General features: G+C 44.0%; 1 protein-coding gene across 17 annotated transcripts in view; it reads left to right on the plus strand.

Annotated features, from left to right (window-relative positions):
* The window catches only part of CSMD2 (CUB and Sushi multiple domains 2), a gene marked incomplete at its 5' end in the record, with an annotated part of 338,842 nt that overhangs the window by 43,680 nt on the left and 272,614 nt on the right, over positions 1–22,548 (plus strand). For all 17 annotated transcript variants that reach the window (XR_014575007.1, XR_014575008.1, XM_083809741.1 and 14 more), the window contains one exon: positions 21,726–21,942. Coding sequence is in view for 15 of the 17 variants with exons in the window: in XM_083809741.1 (XP_083665867.1) it covers positions 21,726–21,942 (217 nt within the window). The remainder of the gene's footprint in view (positions 1–21,725; positions 21,943–22,548) is intronic.

Here is a 22,548-nt window from a genome sequence, read left to right on the forward strand (position 1 = left end):
CTCCAGGGATTTGCAACTGCTCAATTACTGTGTACTACTTGCTGCCTTGCTCTGTTTCCTGAGAGGCCTTTTTTTTTTTTTTGTGAAATGCCAAATTTCACAGCTGTGTTTCTATTCCTGCTGCAGGCCCTCCTTCCTCCCCCAGTAATTCCTACTTAAATTTGGCATGGATCTTGACCAGAGGAAACTTATAATGTTAATGGTCAGACAGGTTTGGGGGGAAGTCAGGCAGCCTAACCTTTGTAACATCAGTTGTGTATCTTCAGTGCTTCTGGAGGGTTGGCTGAAGGATGTCTCCTCTCTGAGCTGCTTCCTTCAGGTGTACCAAAGCCCTTTGCTACTTCTCTAATAACAAAACCCTCACTGGAGATGGGAAGGGTGCACAGTACTCTGGCTAGTGCATTATAGGATTTGGACTTGAGTTTTCTGTTCTGACTGTGCAGGTAACTGTTTGACTATTCACTTTCACTGCATCACATAAGTTGAGGCTTACAGCATAGCTGTAGCTGGTATGAAGGTTTTGAGGAGAAGGCTGCAATAGATGCATCTTTGTGCGTCTGATAAGAAAAGCCTTGCTAACTCAATTTTTAGCAAAAAGTGTCCCAAGACACAGTGCCGGAGTCATTTTTCATAGGCTTCAGAGAAATTATATCAAATCTGTATTTGGCTGAGTGGGTTTTAAAATGCTTCTGTATAATCATTTATATTTCTAGGCTTTGAGAGGTTCAAAACCACCATGAGTAGGCCTAGATTTGAAATATGTGCAACAGAAAGCATAGCAAATTCAAGTGGAAGGGGAGAGGTGAGACTTTACTATTAAGGGCTATAAAGAGAAATAAGTTGAGTAACAAAGGTTCTGTTCTGCTTGAATTGGTCTAGCTCTAAGTTGCCTGTCTAACATATCCAGGAACCAAAGGTGGCAGAGGTAATGTGATCACGTATGTTGACTCCAACATGCAAGCGTAGCTGCTGCGGGTGCAGATGACTGAGGGGACAGTTAACAGCATAAGGCTTTAATGGATTTTAAAACCAGGTAAGCTTTTGCTTCGCCCAGGAAGACTGACCATAGGAATGGAGCTCCCTGTGGTGGTGCCCTCGCGTGTGCCCGCGGGGCAGCCCATGTTGTCCCTTATCGACGGGACGCAAGCTGCTCTCTGTATTGTGAGACTTGCACAAGGTCACTTAGGGAATTTTTGGTGCAGCTGTAAATATGTCAGGCTGAGCCTTAAACACAAGACTGCTTTTCCTTTTTCATTTCTTAATTCTCTGCAAAGGTGAGTGAAGCTCCTCATTGAGAGGTGCTTCCTGCACAACTGTGAGGTGTTTCTGAGGCTTCCCGAGGTGAGTGCCTACTTTGAAAGCAATGCAAGTGTCCAGTTCTTGAAATCAAGATGGAGATTTAAAAAAAATAATAAAATGTGATGGTAGCCCCTATAGTTTCTGTGTTTACACAGTGTTTCTGGAGGAGTGAAGTACAGTGCAATTATGGAAATCAATGTACTTTGCTTGCAATAAACATGATGCAGTGCAGTAATCTCCAAAATAAATATGCTTCTGCCATGCTATGCAGTGGCTGACTGATCTGATAGTGGTTAATGTGTAATTGGGAAAATCCCATTGATTAAAGAAATCAAATTAACTCTGTTTCAGTCTCTTTGCTGCCATGGACACAGCCAGAATGGAGATAGTATGCTGCAGTGAGTTTGTGTGCAATTTTCTTATACCTCCCTTGTGTGAAAGCAGAACAGGATTTTTTTGGTTTGTTGTTTGCTTTTGTCGCTTCACAGTGGACGTAGTATGGTGTTCTTTCCATCTTCCCAGGCTGAGGTACAGCAGCGCCTTGCAGGAACGGTTGCAGTAATTTTCTGTCTGAGGTGCGGGCATCGCTGCCGTGATAATAAACTGCCTGTTTGTGTGCTCACACTGTGGTCTGCTGGATGGATGGAGAACCAGGGACTTGGTCCTGCTGCTAATAATAATTTCCGCGAGGCCCAAATAGTCGTGAAGCAGGGAGATCTGGTGATTTGTGACTTTCACTCAAAGTGCAGAAAGATTTTTGCAACTGTGAGGCCTGGAGCAGCGCTGGTTGCCAGGGAGATGTGTGATAAGGAAGTAATTAAAAAAAAAATTCTCCCTGTGTTATTGACTGCGAAAAATCTACTTGAAATTGAACTGATGACTTGGCTCAGGGGGAAGCAGGTATTTAGAGTGAAAGAAGGGGAATGTGACTTGAAGGAACACCCATCCAACATGTTTTGGTATGTATTTGTAGCATGGTGAACCCAGCAGCTTTTTGGATGAGCAGAGGCCCTTTTGTGTCCAGTGTTGTGTAAATACACAGTTGGAGGCAGCCCCTGCCTGGAAGATTGTACTGTCCAAGCTGTCAACAAGTACTGGGTGTAATTCTTGAATGTTTGGGGGGTGCAAAGATTGGGGGGAGACCACAATACAGGGGAGTTCTCTGCCCACACTGCCAAGTCTGCTTCTTCAGCCAAGTTTGTGTAAAGACAATAGATGGGAAAGGCAACCAGCACCACCAGAAAACAGCTTTATACTCGTGTGTACATCAGGCTGGGCTTGATAGGAGTGCTGCCAAGCTCTCACAAAGGCCTGGTGTACCTCAGTGTTCCCTGCCATTTGTGCTTCCTTCTTAGTAATTCTTGCTGGCCTCAACATGCAAGTCTTTCTCCATCTGCAATCAGAAGGAAATCATCAGCGTCTCATATCCTGTCGGCATGTTTTCTCTCCCTCCACCTTCCATGTAAGAAGACCTTGCTGCTCCTGCTCCATTATCAGCCCTGTGAGAAGGCACTGGGCAGAAACCGTCTGTCCAGAGACGTTTTGCTGTAAATGCAGGGCAGGGGCGAGGTAGGACCAGATACAGAAAGAGTTGCCCGAGGTCGCACAGCAGGTTACCAGCAGAACTGAGGATAGACTCTGTCTTCTTACTCCATGCTGCTGCGTGCTGGACTGCAGCACAGAAGTGCCATTCTGCTGCTGCTGAGAGAGGAGGTGTTTTTGAGATGCTTTCTTGCTGCAGATGAGGTCTGAGCTGTGTTTGCGCTCGCGGATGTGAAGGCATTTTACAGTAGTTAAACTGAAAGAGAACAATTTCTCAATACATTTATCAAAATGTCTGCAGTTCCCATTTCAAGGCAGATAAAACAATGAGGAATATCAAATAAAGTTGTCTTTATCCAGAACATTTAAAAACAAAGAAGATTTGTTCTTTTGGCCTCTGGCTTGCACTAGCACTCTGGAATGCTAACTCTGTTCTGTCATGATGAAATAGCTTTATTTGGGTTTCAACACTTGCCTTAGTGCCACCTACGTATCCCTTAACTTGAGAAGCAGCTACATTTTGTTTTCCTTTAGCGAGATGTAGAGCAACAGGGCACTGCACCAAACCACAGTCACTTAACTTGATTATCCTGGCCCCATCAGTGTCTCCAGAGCTAGTTGTTTTAGAAGGTGCAAGAGCACTGAAATAGAGAGACGAGGAAGATGAATTAATCACCGCTGGAGAATTAACCACAAGTGGTGATTTTATGGTTCAGTGCTCTCCTGTTACTTGTGCCCTTGCTCTCTCCCTCCCAACTGGAGAAGGCATCAAAGCCCAATTCTTGCTGTTTTCCATGGCAGTTGGCTCTCAAAAGTCCTTGAGGGCATGAGCCTTTGTCCTTGCTTCACTTCCCTATCTGTAAAATGGGGATAAGTAGAATCTGTAAAACCCTGAAATGATTTACAGATTTATTCTGCAGAGAGATCCCAGTATGTTGTGATAAGCTTTCAGCAGATACAAATTGCACTGTGTTGATTAGCCACACAAGTTTTATGCTCTTGGTTCTCTCCCTTGATTGCATGGAGTGAATTCAACCATTTCATGTACAATTTGGGATTAATTGTGAATGACATTCTGAGGTGAAAGTTGTCTGTCTGCTGCTGAACTTCAAGAAATAAAGTACTCATGGCAAAAAGTCAGAAATATAATGAAATGCAGTTTCTGTTCCAACTCAGGTTGCTTAGCTCCGTCTGTAATTAGCGGTATACCACTTCCAGAGTTTCTTCTATGTATAGAGCCACACTTGTGCCTTGCAGTGAAAGACTGCGGCACAGCTTTTAAAAGAAGAGCGTACTCCAGCATAGATGGGAAGGTGGGAGACTTGCAGCAGACAAAGAATTCACCAAAAGCATCAGGAAATTGAATACTGGTCGCAAGCAAAAGCAGGCTGTTGACAGAAGGGGTGGTCTGGACCTTCAGGATTTAACCTGTCGTAGACTCCTTGGCTTTGAAGCAGTTGCTTAAACTGTCTGAGCTTCAGCTTCTTGAACAGAGTGGAAAAAATAAATAGAAGTATTGTCTTATGTATGAGGAAGATAAATGTTTCAGGGATTGCAGAGATGAAACAGAAGTTTGTTTCGTAGTTATTGTGCCTCCTCCTTAATGGCATCTGTCATTGCTTTTGGAGCCCGTCAGAGGGCTGGTGGTGGCACTTAGTGCCTGAAAGAGCAGGATGAGTGGATTCCCTTAATGCTCGAGTTGTTTTGGTTTTCCACGGAGTTTGCCAGAAAACTTCACAGTGGGGAATGATACACGGTTGTGTGATCACTTGGATATTGTTACCGTTCTGCCCTGGCTCTGCTTTTGTTACCGGTGCATTCCCAAGCTCAGGACCTAAAGGCTTGTACAGGGGACTCACTGCTTTTTTTTTTTTTTTTAGCCAAAATGACCATTTTTAGCTGGCATCTTGAGGGTCTTGCATAGAAGCCAGTCTTGCAGTTTGAGGACGTAAGGATGCACCGGGTCTCATTCTGTTCCCCGGTCATGCCTCCTTCACATTTCTGTAACTCCATTATCTTCAGCAGGATTCTCCCCTCCTCTAATTGCTGCAGGGCAAAGGAGGATCTGGTCCTTTGTTAGACAGATGCTTGATCTGAAGTTCGGTGAGCAGTTAATGCCAAGTTGGAGGTACAGAAAATGGAAGCTCATTTCTTCTGTAACAAAGGCACAATTCAATGCTCCTTTCCCATTTGATACACTGAATAATAATATCAAGAAAAATATATTTTCTTCCAGAAAGGAAATCTATTTCCTCAGAAGGATAATGAAGCCTGGAGCTTTTCCAAAGCCAATGCCATTTTAAAAGATGCTACTTGCATCATGCAGCATATTGTTTATATCCCTCTATTGTTTTTTTGTCTCCGTTATGGAAAGGTTAGGCGCTGATTGTGGACACTGCACATCTGTCAGCAACAATCCTGGGATGTTTTCATTAAAGTTAAGCACACTTGGAAAAGGACTCGGTATGCTGATAGTAAAAAATAGCGTCCACTCGCTGAAATAAGGAGCATTTGAAGGGTAGGGAATTTGTCCCTGGTACTATTGGGATTTTATTCCTACTGCTGAGTTTAACACACAGTCTCCAAAGGACCCAGTCCTGGTATGATGCAGGAGGGGGACGGTGTTACTCGTGTGCTGGAGCCTCTGCACGGCCATCCCTGGCCTGAGGGCTCCAGCTCGGTTTGTGGAGGCTGTGCTGTGACAATGGGCAAATGCTGCTGCTCTTCAGCAGCTGATAAAGCAGCAGTGTTGGAGCTTCTCGACTTCAGTAGGATGCTTTAATGAAAATACACTTAATAAACTGTCAGTGCTCATGTGCAGAGGGAACAATGTGTGAAACGGTCCCCACGCTGTAGATATTACTTTGCTTAAAGCCTTGAGCAAAGCCTGGTGAAACCATTATTATTCTTTTTTTTTTTTTTTTTGAATGAAGTTCTTGGGCCTCGACCATGAAGGCAGATCATCCAGTACCTCAGCCCAGAAGTCTCAGACAGAGGTATCTTCCTCTGTACTAGATAGAGCGCTGCTTTCTTCACCTTGGCAAGATTTAGGATACGAGAAACCATCCTGCAAAGCCCACGCTGTCGTTTTATCTTCATAAATAGCTGAATCAGTCCTAACTGAAGGAAATTATCTTAGGAACAGCAAGTTAATTCCACTGGATTTAAAACACTCCAGAAAATAATGTTTTATGGGAGGGTCTGTCATTTGTTCCTGCTAAGTGCTGTGACAGTCTTAAGCTAGAGAACAAATTATAACCTTTTTTTTGCCTAGGAATCTAACACTGAGGGCCATTCTGTTACGGGGAGGTTTTTTTCCTTTTCCATGACTGCGGTTAGCAAATGAGACTTCTTACAAAAAATACCCAATTTGAACCTACAAGTCGATTCAATTCACCCCTTGTTAACTCTTTGATTGAGAGCTATGTAGATTGAAGAAGAAAGGTATTGATCTACTTTTAGGATTGAAAACTAAGATTAAATAGAAAGTCTAAGGGCGAAAATGAGTTTTTAAATGAATGGACAAGCTGAAAGAAAAATAAAATCGTGCAATATACTGGGAATAAGTTCTGAGAATCTGTTAGCTAGGCATACGTGGAGTCCATAGACTACAGAAACTGCATGCTTTAGATTTGCATATGAGTAGATTGTGATTCAATTTGTAGGAAAATTGTGCGTGAGTCTCAGCAGATTGGTACCTAGCGTGAGAATTTTGCTAAATTGGATCAGAACAGGATAAAAATAAGTTCAGTTTCCTGGTTTCAGAGCATGCACTGGTTGATGGTGGTATGTTTGGACACCCAAAACTGTTGTCAATGTGAAATTCACACGTGAAGGGACTGAAACTTCTGATATAATTGAAAGGTTTCAGTTTTTCTTTTTGCTTTTTTTCTGCGTAGAATTCATTAGAAACCTTTTGTATCTGTTTGTTGGTTAGGCCACGTCACTGTCTTTTTATCTCATTGGGCAAAGTCAATTGTTTAACTTTTCTGTGCAACAGGGACTTCAGGGGACTTTCTTTGCTCAAGGTGACAAGCAGGCATTTAGTAATAAAGTGCAGCAATACTTAAAGGAAGTGAATGTGAAAGTGCTGTTAACAGAATCAAATAAAAAATGGATTTATATCCCAACAAAAATTCCCACGAGAAATTGCCTTCTGTTTGCCTCTTTTTGTAATTCAAATATAATAATAGAAGAGCGAGCTGTTATAATACAAATGCCTGGCAGAGTGTGTTTTGTTGGAAGATCTCAAAGCACTTGCAATGTACATTGCATTTCTTTGAGCGTGGGGAGATGAGAATTGCCATAGAAGAGTGAAGAGTTTTTTAATAAGTGGAGTATGTGCTTACTCAGGATGAGGTTTTTCATGTTTTTATCTGCAGGTATAAGAGTTTGGTTATTACTGACAGCTAGTTTGCTGGTTATGGCATTAGCTGAGTATTTGGAGCCAGTTCTTCTGTATCATCGTCTTCTACAGAACTTCTGCCTTTTTTTTTTTTCTCTGAACCCCGGATGCTAAAAAGGGACGGTGGCCACCTTGCAGCTACCGAAGATAACTCCTGCACTTTCCATGTAGCTATAAATGAATGAAAATATAACCAGGTCTCTCTGTGGACATTTAAAGAATTAAGCATGTAAATTTCTTTCTTCCTTTTTTTTTTTTTTTTTCCCACCATGGTCATTTTACAGATGCAGAGAGAAAGTAAGAGTAAAATTTTAAGAGACTCTTGTCAAGTTATCTTAAACGCTTTTATTGAGTCTTGGACTCTTGAGGCAATCTTTCCAAGGATGTTTAGATGCCTAAGTAAGTATGCGCTTGGCTTGTAAGAGGATATGTTAGCTGCAAAACTCAGGTGCATTTGTAAATGCTACACGATGGCTGGCTGCAGTTCTTAGTTTCTAAATATATTTGTAAATCTAGTCCTGAACGCTGAATTTCCATGTGAAAGGGGACTTGTGGTCCTTAGCTGAATTCCTCTTTGGTTTTGTGAAACCTTGCTCAAAGGAGTCACCTCATCTCATGTTGGAGGTTTTTAATTATTCAAGGGTCATCATCAGGCCTCCTGTGTTCCAGTTTAGTGCCTTAACCATCTGTTAAACGTTATCTTCTTAGGCTAACTCTTGGTTTCAGATAAAAGGTGTGTGCAAGCTCATATGGTGGACTGCAAAGCCATTTTCCTGTTACCAGAGTGGGATGTGGAGCTTCTCTGGCCCACGTCAGAACATGATGCAGAACGACTGCAGAGCAGGCTGATGGTGGCGTGCAGTTCAAGGCTGTCTGGTCCACTGAAAAGCCATGAAGGGCAGTCACAGGGATACCCGGTGAGGCTCTTCGTCGCGGTAGACAGCATGGGAAGAATATGCATTAATTGGTTAATGCTTGTGAAGTGCTTTGAAGATGGAAATGGCTATATAAGTGCTTGGTATTATTATTATGCTGACAATGGCTGTGTAGAAGAGTCGTGGCGCTAAGGGAACAGTCAAAATTGATTAAGAGACTATTTTGAAAGAGAAAGTTTTGAAGGGAGAAAATTACATCCCTTGAGAAGAGGCCATTCAGGCTGAATACTGGGCTAACTGTGTTACCTCGCAGAGCTGAGCAAACGGTTTCAAGTAATGGATGGTCCACACAGGTTGCCCAGTTTCATCAGGAATTGTGCAGCTGTGAACTTTTGCAGATAATTACTGTTATCAGGTTGCTAATGGGTGGCTGCTTGTGAGGGATAGACTTGTTGCAACCATCAGGAAACTCAGTTTTGGCTTGTTTTGGGTGGGAACGTCACTTGGTGCCTCAGGTTGAAACCTAACTCTTGAATCCAAGTTCCGCTGAGAGCAAACAAAATCCCTGAGTTTCTGGATTATGAATCTAAACAGCTTCATAAATGAAAAACCCGCTGGAGTTGACTTCAATAGTGATGAGAGTTGATGTGATTTTATAAGACAGAAGTGTGAGTTTAGCATACCGAATGCTGTCGGCCATGGAAATACATGCAGTGACTTCTACATTTAACCCAGTAATTTGTAAGGAATGAATCGGGGCCTTGTCTGCACGGATGGCAGGCCGTTTTCAGAACGTTGCATCCACGTAACGACTGGATGGCAGAGCAGACTTCAGGGTGACTTGTTGCAAGCCAAGCGAATGTGAAACTGCCGATGGGCCACTTGTTTGATTGCTTTTGCACTGCTCTAAGTGGTCCAGGAGCACAGCAGCTGGGAAAGCCGCCTCACGTCTGTTCAGCCGGGCAGCACAGGGTAGCTGGGGAGAAGGGGGCAGAGCCGCTGCGTGTACGTGGTCGCTTCCCTGTGCTGGGTGGCAGAAGCATTGTCTGCTTCTATCACAAGGCTCTAACCTTTATTCTGAGTTTAAATACTGCTGTTTACGAAGCATCCCATACCTCTAGTCCTGGAGCTGGCTAGAGTTGAGTCACCTGGATCAAACGCTTGACTCCAGGCAGACGGCTGAGAGCTTTTCTGTTCTGTGTCTAGTGCAAGTGGGAAGCAGCCACACCTGTGTCTAAGATACATGGAAATATCTGGAGCTGCTGGCTTTGCTTAAAACACTACTGTTGGGCTCGTCATATCCAAAGCCCTGGATGCTGGAGGGTCTATGCCAAAATTCAGGTCCAAGTTGTGCATGTAAAGCTCACTGCTAAGAATAATCCCACCTGCTTGCTTTGGTCTGGGGATGGCACTTTTCCTCCAGACCAGACCGCTTGGTTTCCTGCGGTGCCCAGTGTTCAGAAAAAGCATCTGGGTGTTGCTGAATACTGCAGGCACGAATCCCGTGTAGGAAAGGGAGGAGGAGAGGCTTTTTGCAACTCCTTGTGAAGCCACACAGACAGCTGAAGCTCGTTTCAGCTTGCAGTTGCCAAACTCTGTCAACTAGTTGCTTAGCATTCAAAGAAATTTCTACGAATATTCTGTGTAAAATTGAGGCTTTTCCCCCCCGCTTTCTCCTTTCTGAAAGGCAGCCTGTAGCAGACCCGTGGTTAGGCTGCTGGATGTGTGCCTCTGCCTAGCAACTGCCTGCCAACGTCACGGCATCGCCGCGAGCCCCGCGCCGGGACGGAGCCGCTGGCTGCCGGGAGCTGGGCGGAATGGTAATTTGGGGTGAGAGATGCTCCCGCTGATCTTCAGGAGGCTTGCAAAGCCTTGCTCTTAATTTCTCTACCTTCAGGCTCCCTTGAATACTTCCAGGCAGCTTTCTGCCGCTGCCCTGTAAAATTCAGACCAGCTGAGAGTTGCCTGGTAGTTAAACCTTTATCTGGTATGTGGGGCTTTGAAACCTCTTCTGTCAGTCGTTCAGCCGAGTCCCATTGCCTGGTGCTTGGGGTGGGGTCAGTCTGTGATCTGTGGGATCTGTGTGAGATCTCTCTGTAACCACCCTGAACAACGACCCCACCAATATGGGACAGGTTGGAAGCTCCCTACGCCTTCCTACCCGTGGCTGGGTGGGCTGCAGGCAGGGACAGCTTCTGCCTGGCTTCCCTCCTGCTATCAGAGATCACCCCCTAACAGGCTCAGTGGCTTGGTGGCAGCTCAGGGTTGTGTTTTGTCGTTATACCATCTGCTGGGGGATTGCATGGCACGTTGGTTGCAGTAGCCTAGCACGAGTTACAGGCTCGGCTCTCCAGTCCACTCCACATCCTCCTGTACTCAACATCAGTGGCTGAGTGGGGCTCAGATAAAGCAATTGAACTTCACGTGTTTCGTGAGATAATTGCAGCTCCTCTTCCAAGTGCTTCTCTTTCGGATTTGAGGCAGTGAAAAATACGCAGGTTCTGCATAGGCTTGGCAGTGAGTATCATCCGTTTGCAGAGAAAGCACAGCCTGGAGGTGGGGTGTGTAAGATGTTCCTCGTAGTGTTTCTATTCAGTACTAAATGCAAATGCTTCATGTCGCTGTACCACTGCATTTGGATCCGTGTGATGTTTATTGTATGGGGTAGAGTCAGAAGAAGCACAGACGTGCAGTTTACACGAGGAATCTTACTCGTGAGTCCCTGACTCTGGTTTCAATCCAGTACAAAGAGACACCAGCATGGCACATCTTGTCTAGTACTATGCTGAAGCTGAACCCTGCTTAAAGCTGAGTGAGCTGTAGTATTTTCGGCCTTGCTGACAAAATTCTTACTCCTTGTTCATTGCTAAAAGGTTCAGGGTTTTCTTTCTTAGTATGTACGCTCCTTGCATTGACAAACTCTGCTTGCCTGGCTGAACACCACCTCTGTAGGTCAGCAGAGCGCGGAAACAATCTCTTCATTTGTGATAGTCTGAACAGGCAGAGCCCGTTTCTTTGTTCTGTGCGTGCTATTTCAGGAGCTCTCCAGGTGAAGCAGCGTGTGGTCTTTGTCACCATGTTTTTGTGGAAGATGGTGACAACTGAAATTTGGATAACAGGTGCTGAGGCATTCTGTGTTGTGGAGTAATTTGTTTAAATTCCTCATCGGTATTGGCCAAGCAAAGTCTTGTTTGTTACTCACATTTGAAATGTTTTCTGACGCTGCGTCCATTGCTATCTGCTAGCTACTGGATCAAGTGGTGTGTGCCAGGGCATTCGTGCCATGCCTCCTGCTGCTAACTTGAGCTAGCACAAATAGAAGGCAATATTTTTGAGACTGCTGATACAAAATATTAAGCACAAAATATATTCATTTATGTATCTTGATGAACGCAGACTTCTCTAATGATTACTTTGATACTGCTTAGATTATCTAGCATACATTAGCAGGGATTTTCTTAGATGCTTGTTGAAGTCAGACACGTTCCTGCTGTGTTTAGCGGTGCATGTTTACATCATCTTGTCCATCTACTTACATTGATTCATTGATGTAATAGCTCCTTAAAACAAGATGTAGCTTTGCTGGTTGTGCCATCTCTGATATTAAAGCTCGCTGTGCATACCAACCACTTGTTATGTGTAGCCTGTAGTGTGTTCACTGGCTGTGTTCACTCTTGACCTTGAAATCCCCAGTCCAAGGTCAAGCACACTTGTTCGCATCCTTGCTCCTCTCCCATCTGCTCCTTTGGTACTTTTCCCATGGAATCCTGTTTTTCCATGTAATCCTGCGTGCTTGGAAGTCAAGTAGCAGGAGCCCTGCTTTTCCTCTTTCCTCATTTCAAACTTGGCCTGCTCCATTTTCTCTATACGACTCTCTCTGTCATAAGAAAATGACAGCCTAAAAAGCTGCCAGCAGACTTGATTTTGGTAAGCATTTGGCAAATAAGAAATGCGGGTGGTTCAGATGTAGATCTTTTCATGCCACGTGCCACTACCTGTTTAGATTTTCCTGCAAGTTGCATTTGTGTTTAGGGCAAGAGCCTTTGTCTTGTAACCTGGCTGAAATCTGCCCCTGTGAAGGGGCACAGAGCCCACGTGTCACGGCTTCTTCCCCGCTGGGGCCAGGGTGTAAGGGCTGTTACTGCCTCAGCAGCACAGTGCCGTGTCCCATCAGTGGGACTGGTGCATCCCGTGCTGCTCTTCCTGCAGCCGCCAGCACCAAAGGATCCATTCACACGGCGCAGGTCAGAGTTCCCCACTGCTCTTCAAATCGTCTCATCTGTATGCTGAAGGGAGTGCTAAAGCCTGGTTATGTTTTGTCTTCTTTACATACCCTTGCACACACGCTCAGAGAAGGGCGAGGAACGCAGCATTATTCCATCCTTATAAAAGCAGAAAGGATTGGAGGGGGTGGTGACTTTTCCCTGCCTGAGCCCATACAAAGCACTCACTGGGAGTTGTAAAAGGGTCCGGAGAGGGCTGTGCAGTGTGCTTAAAGCTGAAGAAAATCAAGTATAAAATCTTGAAGTTGTTAATCTCTATTGAGAGGCTTACAGCAGAAGGACAATACAAAGTGTGAGAAACTTGGCTCCAGGCGATTGTTCCAGCCCTAAACAGAACCAAGTCCCACAAGGGCACAACAAAATACGGTTAGGCCCTTGTCTGCTGAGAATGGATTTTCTGCCATAGGAGTGCCTTAGCCTGGTGATTGTGCAGGACTTCAGATATTAATCATTTAAAACTTCCTGCTAAATGTTCTTGCAAAATGTTGAAGAGATCTGAGCTCCCTTTTTTGGCTTTTCTCTTCCCTCTCCCAACTTTTGCAGAGGAAGGGATGGGGGAGGGAATAGCGAAGAGGAAAAAAGTGAAACAAATACATGTTTAAGTTGAAATATTTAACTGAAAATATAGCTTTCTTTAAACTGTTCTGGTGATAACGCTCAAGTAATCTCTATTATTCTCTATTATTAGTGTGAGCTATTCTACTTCACTTCTACCAACAAAAGCAGAAGGAATCCATCCCACTTCCCTCCTCGCTTAGCAAGTCTCCACTGCTAAATGCCTGTCCTGTTACCTAGCTTGCTTTGCTTCTGTTCAGGCTCTAAGCATTTCAGATGGTAAAGTGGTACATAAATCTGCAGGGGTAAGCACTGTAAAAGTAGCTGAGAAAGGTACAGCGTGCACCTGGGGAAAGCCAGCATGACACCGTGATGTCTCTTCGATAGCCCCCAGGAGTGCGTGTTGTGATACTCATGGAACAGCTCAAGTCCTTACCAGCTACACCACGGTAGTGTGATTTTTGGCTTGCCCTTTGACAGAGATCTGTTTTTAAAATAAATAAAATCTGATAAGGGTCTTGAAGACCGAGTCCCTTCTGTTCCCAGGCCATTCCAGTGTAGGGATGAAGCAAGCTTGCAGAGGACAGCCCATGTCAGGTCAGCATGCCACGCTGCCCTCTGTCCTCCACTAAGAGCAGAGAGCTTTTAGCCTCAAGGGGAGATCTGGCAGCTGCTGTTATGACCAGTGCACTCGCTTAAGCAATTTCTGCCTTAACCAAACAAGGCATTACTTTCCAGCAGTTGCAGTCTCTGGCCTCTCAACATGTCAGGGGGCCGCTGTGCAGCGGTAAGACAGACATATGTGCGGTGTCGTGTTCTTGTGGTCTGAGTTCTGCCCTGCAATGGCTTTTGATGTTTCCTAAAATTGGGCATTTTCCTTTTTTCTCTGCAGCACACCAGAACTTTTGACCTTGCTACTGTAAGTGTATGCCCTTTCGAGGTTCACACAAAGTATAATAAAGCAGAAGATACTTTTTTTTTCTTTTTCTAAAGAGAAGGCTATCTTTTGGTGTTGAGGAGGAAATGTGCAGCCAGCATCTCAACCATGGGAATGGGGCAGTGTTCCACCCAGGCTTTGCCCTAGCTGCAGCGTTTTGGCTGATCTTTGACTTTATGCCGCAGACAGACGTGGAGCAGCTGTGAGGAGGCCAGAACCTGGCCAGCGGTTTGGAAGCACACTTGAACAAGGAAGCACTGAGCAGGTTGGGTTTGCCTCCGGTAGCACTTTCCAACGTTTTGGGTCTGTTGACCTCAGCATTTCCAGTTTAGGTACTTTTGTTAAGCAAAAATAAATTGGTGAATTAATTATCACAATATGTAGGTGCCTGTTCTGTTTCTAGAGAACTTAAAAGAATAGGCAAACGTTTCTTTTCCTTTCACAGGTGGCTGCAGACAAGAGAAGTGCAGGTTGTAAATCATCTGTCTTGGGAAGAGACAGGTGGGGGGAATAAACTGTTCTTTGTGTCCAGTCTATGTAGGAAAAAATGGGCTGGCCTAAAGCAGTGCCAAGATGGATCTGGCCAGGCGTTAGGGAAACGGAAGAACTACCATGCTTTTGTCCAGGATTTTCCTAATCTAAAATGTGTGTGTGTCGCTTCCGAGACATGTTAGAAACATCGTATCATCACACATCTGTGTGGCAGCGCGGTGCCCCTTGGAGGTTCCAGACTTGCCTTTCCTGGGCTGTGGAAGTATTTGCAATTTCTACCTGGAAGGTGCCTTGGTTGGAGCTTTTGCTGGAGAGCTGCAAGGATAGCAATGTGTTTAGAAATCCCCTGTGGGTGTGGGGAATTTACATAATCTTCTAAGGCAAAAGTTTTGGTTGGGAGAGAGTAGATGGACACGTGGGAAAAGCTAAATATGTTATTGCTGCATCTTAACTCCACCATCACCTCCTCTCCTCCCTTTCTTTCTCTGCTTGGGAATCCCTTAACACGGAATTGCTATGCTGAGGTTGGAATGACGCCTAAAGGTAACAGATCTCTTCGATAGCTGTCTAGAAACCTGGGCTCTGTTCCCCAGGTATGGGCAGCACTAAATGGCACCTAAGGTGGTGGCAGAGTTGGAGTGAAGGACTGCTGGGATGGAAGGGAAGAAATGTCTCCGAGGACTGGAGGAGTGACTAAGTTGGTTTCAAGAACGGTGCGTTTGATTTGCAGTACCCCGCAGGATTGTGCAAACCTGCTGTAGGCTGAAAGCTCACGTGCTGCTCTTGATTTGAGGTGGGTGCTGTAATTCTTCCTGGGCTTGGCAGTAGGGGCTTGAGCTGGATTCAGATAAAATGCTTGTTCTTTGCCCTTGTATTCTTCATTCCATGCGTTCAGAGAAGAAAAAGGCCCTGGCTATCTGAGGTGTAAATCATCCCCTTGATGATGTTCTTCAATCCAGTGGCTTTTGATTAAAAGTTATAGTTAATGGAATGTCTCTGCATTATTTATTACCCTGAAGGCTTTGATATAAGACTGTAGGTTAAGTTGAAACTATGAAAAGGTGAATACTTAGGGAAACAAGGCTTAGATTTATGAAGTGTGAAGGTACTTTCACTGTGTGTTCACTTAAATTGTATGAACAGGAGAATCAAAGCTAGACAATGGGTAAACTAGTTCTGAATTGTGATTGAGAAGATCTAGGTCGGCTATGTAAGAAAACATGATAAGTTGCTGATAAATGATTCAAAAGAGTAAACATTGGGGCAAAAAAACTTTTTCCTAATTTAGATGGCAGATCAAACAATGTTTTAAAAAATAACATGGAATTCTTAATGACTGTTTAATACAGGGGGTGAGTTTTTAATGTGTTCTTTTTGGCATAAGGTTGTGAAAAGACCTGTGTGAAGGAGCTGGCTGCAGCCATTTCCCAACCCACTCATGACTGTAGTCTTTTGAGGCCCCTTCGGAAAGGGGCTTGCCTGTGCCTTCATGTGGAGAGAGAAGTCCAGTAGGGACCTCAGGTGCTGGTCCTGTGCTGTAGCATCTACGCAGCCTTGTGAAGAGCCGTGCGAGTCTTGCGCAGTTTCACGTGCGCCATCCCACAGAGAAAACCGGGGCGCTGCTGTGCTGAGTTTGGCTGTCTTGTCTCTGTCTCCATCCTTGGGCACTAACAGGCTCAGGGCATCCAAACGTGTGCTCAGAGGATGCTGAAAACCTAAAGAGCATTTGCATTCTGGTTCTGAGATGGGGTCTAGTGCCTTGGTTGGAAGATCTTCATGCAGTGAACGTGAATGATTTGGGGCAGTAATGTACATAGAAAAAATTGAGAAGTTACTGATGAAGTAGCAGAATCTGGCCCTGGTATTTCAGGTCAGAATGGAATGTGCTTGCATTGTGTCTGCAGGATATGGATTTCAGTTTCACTGGGGAAAGTGTTTTTTATGTTCATCTATTTCAGTGAATAGGCTAGAACAATACAAAATAGAAACACTTGTACCTAAGTAACAATAACTAAAGAAAATGACAATACCAAACGCTACTGCATTAAGGAGAAGACAGCCATGTATCACTAATAGACGATACTGCTGAGAGCAAGTCAGTATATATGATTTGATATTTGTTCCTTGTGAATTGTGCAATGACCATACATCAGTGTTCGCTAAATTAGTTTTTTTCTGCTGAGAAATGAAGGGCACCGTTATAATTTAGGAAGCACTTCAGAAGTAAATTCTGTTTTCCTCTCTCCAAAGTATTGTATCCTAGAGATTAATATGGTGTGAATCAGAATAGTTAAAACGTTTCCTTGATTTACGCCATCATGGATCTGGCCTGGAAAGCTTAAAGAATTGGAAGTAGGTGGAAGGTGGTTAACCAATCTTGGGTTTTTGTATTTTGTACCTATTTTCTTTACCTTTGTACTAACAAAGGTGTTGTTGGCAATAGCTCCTTCAAAGAGCATTTGTAGTAACGGTATTTGAAAGCGCAATTTTATCTGGGTCTGGAGAGCTGCTGAAATTCTAAGTGAAGAGACTTGAGGGGTGCAGCAGCCAAGGCGGATCACTCCTGTATGCAAGTGTTATTTATTTGAAGGAAATAACAAAGTTCTGTTACTATGAATGGGTTTTAATGGTCGAGTCTCCTCATTCATGTGTCAGCTGATTTTTGGGCAGTGTACAGTGGCCATCATGACTGCCAGCCGTGAGACATGGAGGATGTGAGAACCAGTTCTCTGCTACCCTCACTGCAGCCATTGGTGCGTGGACTGTTTTGCTCTAGTCCTCAAGCTGCAATATTGCATTGGAGGCCACTCTGAGGCAGGAGTGACTAATACGAGAATGGTCCCTCGCTCATGTGTCTAAACAACTTCAGATTGATAGCGCAAGTAAACCTCCCACCAGCTTCTGTCTCCAGTAATTTAGCTTCTATTGTCAGAAGCAGCCTCGGTTGTTGTGTGCAAGGGCATTCTTCCTGCCCTCTGCGCGGCACGAGGCTGATCGATACCCTGAATTGAGGGGTGTGCAGCTTTCCCCCTTCAACAAGCTGGAGACAGAGCTGTATTTGGCTCATCTTTAAGTGTCTAGTCCTGTGAAGCTGTGGCGTGTGGATTAACTGTGTATTATAAAATGCCACTGACAGCCTGTATTTTTGTTAGAAATGTGCTTCTTTTGTGAGCATACTGCAAAGTAAATATTTCATTTTCCTTGTGCATATGGTGCAGGAGTGAAGCTGGTTCGTCTGTGTACGTTGTTCAAGCAGCGTATATTGCACAAAACAAGTGGTGTGAGTTGAGACAGGTAAAGCTGACTTTTATGCTCTATCATTGAGGAAATGGTTGTTGTGCCCCTGGATAAGGATGTGTTTTTTCTGCTAAGCACCAAGCCCTCTATTAATGTGTTCGTTGGGTTGTGTTTTTTCCTCCCTGCTAGATGTGATCTTGTTGGAGAAAAGCTCTGTCCACTGAACAGTGCCAAGCGTGATAATGCCTTCGTCCTTGTCTGGAAACTAAGTGCTACTGCAATAAAATTACATTGATGCATTCATTAAAAAGATATACTCTCATAATAAACCACTTTCCAGAATTGAAAATGACAGGTTGCATTGGCAGAGTACAAGTTAGAATTAGCTCCATTCTCAGCCTACTCATCTCTGTCACAAAATAGGACACTTGCCCACAAATGCATATCCACTGATGAGTTTCTTGTTGGTGTTGCAACTTCAGAAAGTAGAAGTCCATGAATAATAGCATTAAAAGGTGGAATACCTACATAAATATTTACGCTGCCGTGCCAGACCTTCTGGTAGATGACATCAGATGTGCTAGCCGTATGTATTCACCTTTCTCTTTCACTGTTGTGGCTTTTGAATAAGGAGTGGCAAAGCGAGAGGGGTAAACGCAACCCTTCTGGAAAGCTTGTAAATCCTCTGATGGCAGGGCTGATGCTGACCTGCAGTGGGTGTAAAAAAGTGGCTTCAGGTTAGAGCTTGTGCTGTCACTGGTGCTTTGTCTTGTGGCCACCTGGCCACGATGAGCTGAAGGACAAGGTGGATTGTTGATGTGACCCAGGAAGGAAGCTCCTGCTTTTCCATTACCTGAGTGAGGTGTGTGGAGGTGCCTCGTGTCAGAATCCTGGGCTGGAAAGAGTGCTCCAGAGACTTTGGAAGAATATCATCCTCTATCAAATACAAATTCATCTAAACTTTATAGCGCTGACTGTCATTGTCCTTTATACCTGCCTGTCCATGCTTCTGAGCCAAAGGGATAAAGAGAATTGTTTTTGCAGGTCTTCAGAGGAGAAATGTTGTGTTTCCTTGTCATGTGCTTTAGACTCCAGATAAGGTTTTGTCAGTCAAGTCTGAGCTAACTCATACCTGAAAACAAATTATAGACTATGCATACATTCTCTGGGGCTTCCTGGATGTCTTTCCCATGCCTGCTGACTTTTTCCAGCAGTGTTCAACATAAATGAAGCTCCCTACTATTACAGTTGATGAACAATATATTGCTTTCCAGATTGTCAGCTTTTGAAAAACTAATTTTTGTTTGCAATAAGCAATTTTCTGTTAGCTGTGTTCAAAGCACATCTTGGTCAGAATCATGAACACGCAATTATTTCAGTAGATTGATTTGATATGTCATAGAACTGTGTCTATTTTCTATTATGTATTTGTTTTTATTCATCTAGGTTTACACTTTTCTGCCCTTTATTCTTTGCTTTAATCACTAATTATGCAAGGACAGCATCACTTTACGTTGATTTTAAATCTTGTTTTTCATATGACCTTGGGAGTATTTGAAACATAGCATCTCTGACCTTGAATTTATTTTTTGAACTTCATGCAGCATCAGTAGCTTTTATACCATCAGGAAATAGAAGGATAGAGCCTCTTTAATTTCCCAATCTTCCTTAAATTGTTCTGATGACATTTACTTATGATTAAAATAAAAAATGTGCAGCAGAGACAGATTCAATATCCCCACATTGCCTATTGAGTGCCAGTCTGGATGAAGAAAAGAGGATGTGATTGAATTTTAGAGAACTGAAGCTTAAGGATCTTTGGCAGTCTTCATGTTATTAAACCAGCCCAGGCCTAATTTTACACCTCCGTGATAACAGTAATATTCCCAGTCCCGTGCAGCTTGCTGGCACCGAGCTAACGCATCCTTTCTGGGAGTTCTGCAAATGAATGGAACTGAGGCAGAGGAGGGAGGTGGATTCCACTCTCGTGTTTATTGTGTATTGATAAAGTGCACGGAGAGAGGCAGATGCCAGGTGCTGCAGAAATGCAAAGTACTCGAGGCTCGTTAATGAGTCGTGCCTAGCTCAGCTCTAGTCCCCGGGGAAGGCAGGGCTGTCCTAACTGATGTAGTAAACATGATACGAAAAGAGTCCCTGGGAAGTAAATATGATTGACCACTTTGGATTCATGAAGGTATGAGCTTCATCCTGCGGAGACAAGTTTCACTAAGCGTTTTTGCACCAAAGTAGGTCAATCTAATTATAATTGGCTTTAATGAGCCCTACTCTGCAGTTCTTTACCTGTGGCTGGTTGGCACTCAGAAGTGCAAATACCATTGCTGCCTTTGAAAAAAGCATTGGGAAATCAAAGAAGTAATTTCTAGTCGGATTCATTTCAACTTGAAAGACTCGGTTATCTGCATAAGCAGGGGTAAACAATCCAGCATCAATAAGAAGAGCCAGGCCAAATGCAAGCAGCAGTGATCAGAAGTCTGCTGGCCGTAGGGTAAAGGTGAAATCCTGCTTTGGGTTTCACAGCAGTTGCTTTGCAAACTGGAATTTCATTTTGGTGTGTGTGGGAGTTATTCCATTAAAACAGCAAAGAGTTACACAAGTTTGTTTGGGTGAATTTGTCTTCGTGCCTCAAAAGACATTCCAGTAAAGTAGCAGTGAAGAAAGGAAAGCACTAAGGAGAATTTGTCATTTAGGCTGTTCCCAACGCATATACTGGCTTCCCCAGAGAGAAAAAAACCCTCATATATCCAGAAATTGTACATCATGGCAGTTGATCTTTATCTTTGGGATGGAGTGTTCACAGGTAGTGCTTTGGGGAAGGAAAAATTGATTTGAGGGAGGTGTTAGATATTTAGCTGGTGGGTGCAGGACTCGGCTTCTGTCTCAGATGTTAGCTACAGAGTCAGGGCAGCTCCGTAGGAATACCGATGGGCAGACGTTTGCTTTGGGTTTGGCCTGCGTGAGGAGCTGAAACGGTTCAGAACTGGGTGAGTAAAAACAGAGCAGGCTGGGAAGGCTGCCTCGAGCCACCGGTTTCTTTCCTGTGTGGCCTCATAAGGTCTAGCAGGTATGTGATGTGACTGGTGGTGGCAGCTCAGGGCCACAGCCCACTTCGCATTGCAGTGGTCCAGTTGCCAGTTTGGAGCATGCAAACTGGAGACCAAGTGGGAACATACCTTTCTTTTAAGGCAGTCTGCGTGGAAAAAAGGTCCTTTGTAATAAACACTGGCTCTTCCCTCTCCTGGGAGATAGTTTCAGGGCTAGCGAGCAACACGTACCTGAAAGAAGGCTGATGGAGAAGAACGAACTGCTGGCTTAGAAGTTGCAAATATTTGGTTTTTCTTGTTGTAGGTTCTTTTAGTAGTTCCAAGTAGCTGTTTGAGAATGGTTTGTTTAAGCCTTTGAACTGAGTCCTGCTTTTTCTGGATGCAGGACACCTTTAATTTCTGATTTTGGTCATCGTTTTCATGCAATCTCTCACAGACTGTTCATTTGGTGACTCAGTTCCTCTGTATACTTATTTATTACGCCCATTGCAGTTCTTGGCCTTCCAAGGTGGAAGTGGTGCAAGTCTCTGTACGCACCGCTGAGCCCTGATCTTAGCTCAATCTTCTTTTATTCCAGTGCAATTAAGAGTAAAAGAAATGGTCAGCTTTGTCACTGTCATTCTGCTGATTTGTGGCCTCTGTACCCTTCATGCTTGAGGCACCACTCTTGGCTAGATTCTCCTGAAATGGGGCAAATCCAAAAACACATAGTGTACAGTCATGGGCTGTGAAAGGGCCTTTGGGAAAGTATCTGTTTTCCAGTTATAGTTGGCGGCTGCTGTAATCTAGCTGTTATTAGCCTATTATATTTAAAGCTAGAGGGAGCGTTACACAGGAGATGGGTATCTGGGGTCTGACTTCCTGCAGGGAGCACAAAAATGCATCTGCAGAGACTACCTTTATCTGTTCCCCAGGACCAGGAATTCCTGGGGAAGAACAAATTCATTGGAAAGAATCCTGTGTGGTCTGTTTTGACGAAGATTGTTAAATTTGTATTCTGCACTGTTTGACTTCTACTTTTATCTTCTCTTTTGCCAGCCCAGAACTGCAGTTACATTTTGCATGGCCCAAATGGGACAATACAGAGTCCAGGCTTTCCGTATGGATATCCAAATTATGCAAACTGCACGTGGACAATCACTGCCGAGGAGCAGAACCGGATACAGCTTGTTTTCCAGTCTTTTGCGTTAGAGGAAGATTTTGATGTGTTATCTATCTACGATGGACTGCCTCAGCAGGGGAACTTGAGAACAAGGTATATTGTCTGTAACAAACAGCGATGTTTATAAACATGCTCCCATTTCTTCCACTCAGAATAAGGCATCTAGGTTGCAGGTTGATGCTGCAATAAACTGGGAGTTCTTCATGAGCAGTTCTTATAGCTGTTTTGCTTTCTTATCTCTGATAAGGTTTGAAATGTTTCTCTGAATGCCTGACAGTAATGATTTATCAAAAGTCATTCCAGACATCCAGAGAAGTTAATTAGAAAATGGAGTAAATGGAAAGCAAAGCCAATGTGCAGCGGAGCTTCCTTCAATCCAAAAGAGATTCTCTGAGTGGGAGGATGGATAATGGATTTCAGGTTATATTTCTGCCAAATGCTTTGTGGGTCAACTTGGGTAATTCCCTAACTTGTAGTTTTCTCACTAGCTGGGCTGGGATGGTATTTTCTGTTCACCTCTGACTAAACTATTGGACCTTCAGGGGTAAGGAGTTACCAAGTATAATAGCTTAGTATGAAGACTCTCCATGGAGTCTGATCTCTAAGACTTTCAGGTACAATCTTGGTATTAATATAAAGTTAAATGAGAGGCTGATTATGAAAAATAATTTATTGCTGTGATAGCAACTGTTATGCGAC

This window comes from Anser anser, assembly GCF_964211835.1.
Source record: "Anser anser genome assembly, chromosome: 24".
NCBI classification, from domain to species: Eukaryota; Metazoa; Chordata; class Aves; order Anseriformes; family Anatidae; genus Anser; species Anser anser.